The 6,413-nt window shown below is 36.4% G+C and overlaps 1 protein-coding gene across 1 annotated transcript; it reads left to right on the forward strand.

Annotated features, from left to right (window-relative positions):
- Positions 1 to 206: 206 nt before the first annotated feature.
- LOC113110463 (E3 ubiquitin-protein ligase RNF135-like) lies at positions 207 to 3,105 on the forward strand. The gene is made up of 4 exons (XM_026274644.1): positions 207 to 857; positions 1,946 to 2,093; positions 2,188 to 2,244; positions 2,419 to 3,105. Exons 1-4 carry the CDS (start codon positions 261 to 263, stop codon positions 2,970 to 2,972), a joined length of 1,356 nt encoding a protein of 451 aa, XP_026130429.1. The 5' UTR covers positions 207 to 260; the 3' UTR covers positions 2,973 to 3,105.
- Positions 3,106 to 6,413: the final 3,308 nt, after the last annotated feature.

The following is a 6,413-nucleotide window of genomic DNA, read 5'->3' on the forward strand; positions in this document are numbered from 1 at the left end:
ACTCTGTGTAGACCTTTGTTCAGCTAGTCACTTCTCGTCAAACTCAAGAATCTTTTTTACCAGTGCATTTCTCAGAAATGTTGTACAATCTAAAGTTCCTGTAAAATAAATCTGCTTAGTGACCCTAGTGGACTTTTTATAGGACTCTGTTAATGTTAAATACCATCACGTCGTACAGTCACACCTGTTCTGCTGCCGTCTCTTAAACAGAATCAGGAAACTAGTGTGGTGTTTAGCTGTCTTCATCTACATGTTTTCAAATGGCAGAAGCTAGACTTTATGTGAGTAGGGAACAGTTCAGCTGTTCGATCTGTCTGGAAATACTGAATGATCCAGTGACCATCCCCTGTGGACACAGTTACTGTATGGACTGTATCAGACGCCACTGGGATGAAAATGCTCTCGGGAGACAGTACAACTGTCCCCAGTGCAGACAGACCTTCACTCCAAGACCTGTTTTAGGGAAAAATGTGGTGGTTGCTGAAATGGTGGAGAAACTGAAGAGAACAGAACTCCAGCCTGCTCCCCGGCCTGCTCAAGTTTCTCAAACTGAAGCTGGACCTGGAAACGTGGAGTGTGATGTCTGTACTGACAGAAAATATAAAGCCATCAAATCCTGTCTGGTGTGTCTGAACTCTCTCTGTCAAAGCCACTTTCAACAACATGAGAAAGTCTTCAAAGGTGAGAGACACTGTATGATCGATGCTACTGCGCAACTAGAGGACATGATCTGTCCAATACACAATGAGCTTTTGGAGATTTTCTGTCATACTGACCAGATGAGTATTTGTAAGCGGTGTACGATGGATATCCACAAAAATCATGATGTGACATCAGGAGCAGGGAGAATGAATCAGGTATGAATTAGAAACAATAATACAACCGAGCAAATGCTTGGCCTTCACATACATTCTATGTACTTGCTTTCATTTTTGAATTGCTTGCCAACTCATTTCAACAAAGTTAATCATCCACTGAAGAACATAATAACCAAATTAAATCCTTCTGACCAAGCACTAATGCGTAAAGCATAATTATGCCTTGCAAAGAGTATATTACAATTGTTTTGCCTTGTGTAATAGTATGCAGTTTTAAATTAACACAAATCCAAAATATGCAGTTAAAGGGTTAGTTCACCCAAAAATGAAAATTATGTCATTAATTACTCACCCTTGTGTCGTTCCGGCCCTATAATATATTTGTTAATCTTCGAAACACAAATTAAGATATTTTTTAAGAAATCTGAGAGCTTTCCGACCCTGCATAGACAGCAATAACCACCATGTTAAAACATCATTAAAATAGTTCATGTGACATCAGTGGTTTAACTGTAATTTTATGTAGCTAAGAGAATATTTGTGTGTGTGTGTGCAAAGAAAACAAAAATAACTACTTTATTCAGCAATTTCTTCTCTTCTATGTCAGTCTCTGATGCGCGTTCATGAGAGTATCATAACACATATATGAGATGCTGCTGATGCAGGAGCCGGCTTTCTGACACAGAATGTACAATATATTTCTTAGTTCATAGTCTGTATAGTCTGGTTCAAATAAATTAGATTTGAATCTAAAACAGGTTTGAAAGAAAGGATGTAAGGGACTGATAAACTCTTTTCATTTTGGTCTGTCAATTTAAACAAACTAACAAACATACATGCCTTTTTTTTGTGCATACATCATACCCAGTTAAAAAAAAAATAATAATAATTATGCACAGTGCAATAAGAAACATAATGTGTTACATTGAAGTTGGAAACTTGGGAACATTTTATGGAAAATAAGAATTCTATATTAAACCCTGAACAAATATCAAATCTACCAAAATGTTAGAAAAGGATACAGTGATTGGAATACAATGCAACACGGTCACTGTAATAACTCAGGTATACAAGAGAGTTTTGAAAAATAGTGTGGATTTAAATTTAGATCTTCTTCTTTTTTTCAGAGTTCTTCATCTTATTTGGTTCCTCCTGAACCTTTCAGCTTTGATGTTGTTTCTCGTTCTGATCAGGGGAGAAAATCTTTCGCCAAAAGACTAAAGAAAAAAATGGACAATTTCCTTAATTCGGAGGTAATGGTTGTATCTGGTTGGGGTAGGTTGCATTCATTCAAGCTGAAACATCTAAATAAATACTACTTTATATTAAATACAAAGAATTACATTATATATGATATTTCTTTCAATAGTAATGTGCTGCAAATTTCCTACTGATGGACCCAAAAACAGGAATCAGATCCTACAATGTACGTACACATATGACATGACTTTCCACTAACTTTTATGGTTTTAATAGTACATTTAAAGGCATGATAAAGAAGTTGTGATAGTGTTTTCTTCCTATTGTTATGTATATGCAAAAAAAATGTAATTGTCCATTTTTAAATATTGTGTTTAATATTGTATTTTATCTCCCTTAGATTCACACGAGCTCTCAATGGATTCAAACACAATCAATGAAACCCTTCTACTGTCTGGAGGGAACAGAGTGGCTACAAACACTGGCAAAGTCCAGCTATATCCCGAACATCCAGACAGATTTGACTGTTGGCCTCAGGTCCTGTGTGAAGAGAGTGTATGTGGACGAGCCTACTGGGAGTTTGAGTGGACTGGAAGAGCTGGTGTGGGAGTATCTTTGGCCTATAAGAGCATTTGCAGGAAGGGAAATGGTGACGAGAGTAAATTTGGATGTAATGATCATTCTATAAATCTGTACTGTTCTCATTCCAAATACACATTCTGGGAGAGTAACAAAAAGACTAAACTATATGTAAACATTTCTAAATTAAAGACTTCTAGATTGGCAGTGTATGTGGATTACAGTGCTGGAATTGTGTGCTTCTTCAGCATCTCTGACAAAATGAAGCTCATCTACATAGTCCAGACCACATTCACTCAGCCCATCTATCCTGGGTTTAGGGTTTATTGTGGATCATCAGTGCAACTGTGTGATCCAGCAATGAACTGTACATGATTTTGAGAGAGACGTGAGATTCAAATTGACGATGGTATTATTTTTCAGTCATTAAATCTGTTAACAAAAGAAAAAGAAAAATGAATATCAAACAAAGAGAAAAAATTTGATTACATTTACATATACTGCTATTAAAAAGTTTGGGATCAGTAAAAATTGTAATGCTTTTTTTAAATATGTTTATTTTGCTCATCAAAGCAAAAGTGTTTATTTAATCAAAAATACAGAAAAATACCTTAATATTGGATATCTTTGCAATTTAAAATAGCTGTTTTCCATGTGAATATATGTTAAAATGTGATTTATTCCAGAGATACATAGATTAATTTTCATCAGCCAATACTCCAGTCTTGTCACATGATCCTTCAGAAAATAATGATTTATTTTTTATATGTTTTGGAACCTGTGATACTTTCTTCAGGATTCTTGGATGAATAAAAAGTTAAAAAGAACAGCATTTATTTAAAATAGAAATATTTTGTAATAATATACACTACCGTTCAAACATTTGACAGTCATTTTACTCTTCCATTTTTTGCAAGAAATCAGTGCTTTTTTCAGCAAGAACATATTTACTGATAAAAAATGATAGTAAAGACATATGATTAGAAAATATTTCTATTTTGAATAAACACTGTTTTTAAAATTTTTATTCATCAAAGAATCTTGCAAAAAATATCTCAGTATCACAGGTTCCAAAATAAATAAATAAATAAAAATAAAAATAATACTTTTTTTTAAAGCACCTCAACTGTTTGATAATAACATTCCGACATTGATAATAAATTCGCATATTAGAATGATTTCTGAAGGATCATGTGACATGGAAGACTAAATTAATGGCTGATGAAAATCCAGCTTTGCCGCACAATATAATATAATATGTGTGTGTGTGAACTGAAAAGTGTAAAGAGTTAGAAGACACTTTTTTAAAAAAAATTCTAGAATTGCAACTGTATCACTGTGTTAGCAGCATGATGAACACTATTTGTTTGATGCACATGGTATGTTCCAAATCAGATTTGAGGTTTCATTTCAGGGAAGGCAGAAGTGCCTTAGAATTAGAATAATTGTGTAAATAATATGTAGAGTAAAAATACTCATTACAGGCAATCTGTACACAGACTGGACTGGGGCAAAATGTAAGTAACCTAGTGAACTCAAATGTATCTCAAATGTTACATTAAAGAATAATAAAAATTCTGGTCAATACATTGTTCAGTTTGTGAGTCTTACTGTCTTTCTATAACTTAAATTTATCCCAAGTCCCTTCTATCTGACCTCAATACTCACAGCTAAGTTACTTTTTACTCTTTAGTTTTAGAAATTATTATTTTTATATTGAAAGTGGAAACAAGTAAGTCTTTATGAATCATACACTGAACTGATTCACAGAGATCATCAATCGTGATGCATTTAATCCAGCTTTGGCCTCATTTGGAACTAACTGGCAAATAGAAACAAGCGATATAAATTTTTACAATTGTAAGTTACAACATCAAACTTCCTGTTTGTATAATAAATACAAAATTTAGCTCATGACAGCGGTAGTTTTAAGTCTTATTAGGCTACGTTCACACTGCAGGCTGAAACGACCCAATTGCGACCTGTATCTGATCTTTTCATGACAGTCTGAACGACACAGATCCGATCTTTTCAAATGTGACCCAGGCCACTTGGGTATGTAATTTTTAGCACTTCCGTTTCTGACGCGCAGACTCAAACGAAGCTTGACGACGTCAGCAACCTGTCTGACAGATGTATATCTTCTAGTAGCTGTGCGTGCAAACTGCCATCGTTAATCTTGCAGAGACGGCGAGCTTGAGCAGGGAGTTCTTTGGCGTGAGTGAGCAGGAGTACGTATTCTGATTAATTATTTTGTATGGTATTTAAAATGTAACACCAGTACGCCATATTAAGTTAATTGCCTGCGAGTTTCTCATTCTGTCTGTACAGTAATGCGGCAGAGAGTTGAGTGGTTATGACGCAATCGTTAGCCTATTTTTTACAAAAACTGTTTCTACGGGGCCATAATGTAACATAGAAGGTCACATCAGTATCCAGGCGGCAAGGAAGTCGACCGGAAGTTGAAGTCGGCCGGGTGCCGCCATCTTGTAGCAGAACTTCACTTGCGTTAGCTTGATACACGACAATGTATAAAGGGCTCCATTACCTTCTATGTAGCATTATGGCCCTGTAGAAACAGTTTTTGTAAAAATAGGCTAACGATTGCATCATAACTGAGCGGAAACCTCGCGCTCTCTCTCGTGAAGCCAATAAGGAAGTGACAAAAACTGCTATTCATCGACTGGCCGCTTGAGGCTGGCTGCAAAAGGGAGTCAGTCCCATAGACTCCCCATGTTAAAATGCCCAACTTTACAGCAGAAAAAAACATGTTTACAGCCTGGTTAATAAAATGATTTTGGTCTATATTGCTAATTTTGCCCTTCATGACAACTGTGTGGGGGTGAATTTTTTTTTTAACTCATCCGTTTAAATTATATTAAGACTTAAAGTTCTGCATAATTAAGGGCGTGGCCTCTTGACTGACAGGTGGATTGCTGCTGCTGACAATGCCGTCGCGCTAGGTGGGCGTGGCTTCAACAATCAGCTCCCGCCTTTTTGCCCATTTTCGATTATCCGGCGTACTGGCATTACATTTTAAAATACTATACAAAATAACTAATCAGAATACTTACTCCTGCTCACTCACGCCAAAGAACTCCCCGCTCAAGCTCGCCGTCTCTGCAAGATTAACGATGGCAGTTTGCACGCACAGCTACTAGAACATTTACATCTGTCAGACAGGTTGCTGACGTCGTCAAGCTTCGTTTGAGTCTGCGCGTCAGAAACGGAAGTGCTAAAAAACGCTAGAAATGGGCTTCAATTGTCTCAGTTGAGTTCCAATGGGGTCGCTGTGTCCATTTCTTTTACTGTCTATGTTGTTGACATCCATGTTTAACGTTAGCTATTTACGCAAACAACGAGTGACGTCGTTCACCGTTGAGTATTCTTCTGCGCATGCGGGTCACTTCTGGGTAATTTCACGTTCACACAGGAGATCACAAAATTAAGCATTAAGCCCTGTAGTGTGAACGTAGCCTTACATTCTGATACAATACCATTGGCAAATTAAAGCTACAAGAGGCCGTTTCTATGCTACTAGCATCAGCGGATCTACAAAAATAGAAACCTTTGCAAAAACACCCCAAACAAGCTCGTACATGTAAAAGTATGCTACTTTCAACAAAAGGTCCAAAATAATACTTTCAACTTAATGCTTGGCTTACCTGTCAGAACAACCCATCATTTGCAACCCAACTTTCTATCAAATTCCTCCATCTTGTTAAACACTGTTTGGCATTGTTGTACCTCACTGTCTTGTCTCTGTGTATTTTAGTGAGTCTTCAAATTTTGCATGCGATTTTTTTTAAAGAAAAA

Source organism: Carassius auratus, chromosome 10 (genome assembly GCF_003368295.1).
Source record: "Carassius auratus strain Wakin chromosome 10, ASM336829v1, whole genome shotgun sequence".
Classification (NCBI taxonomy): Eukaryota; Metazoa; Chordata; class Actinopteri; order Cypriniformes; family Cyprinidae; genus Carassius; species Carassius auratus.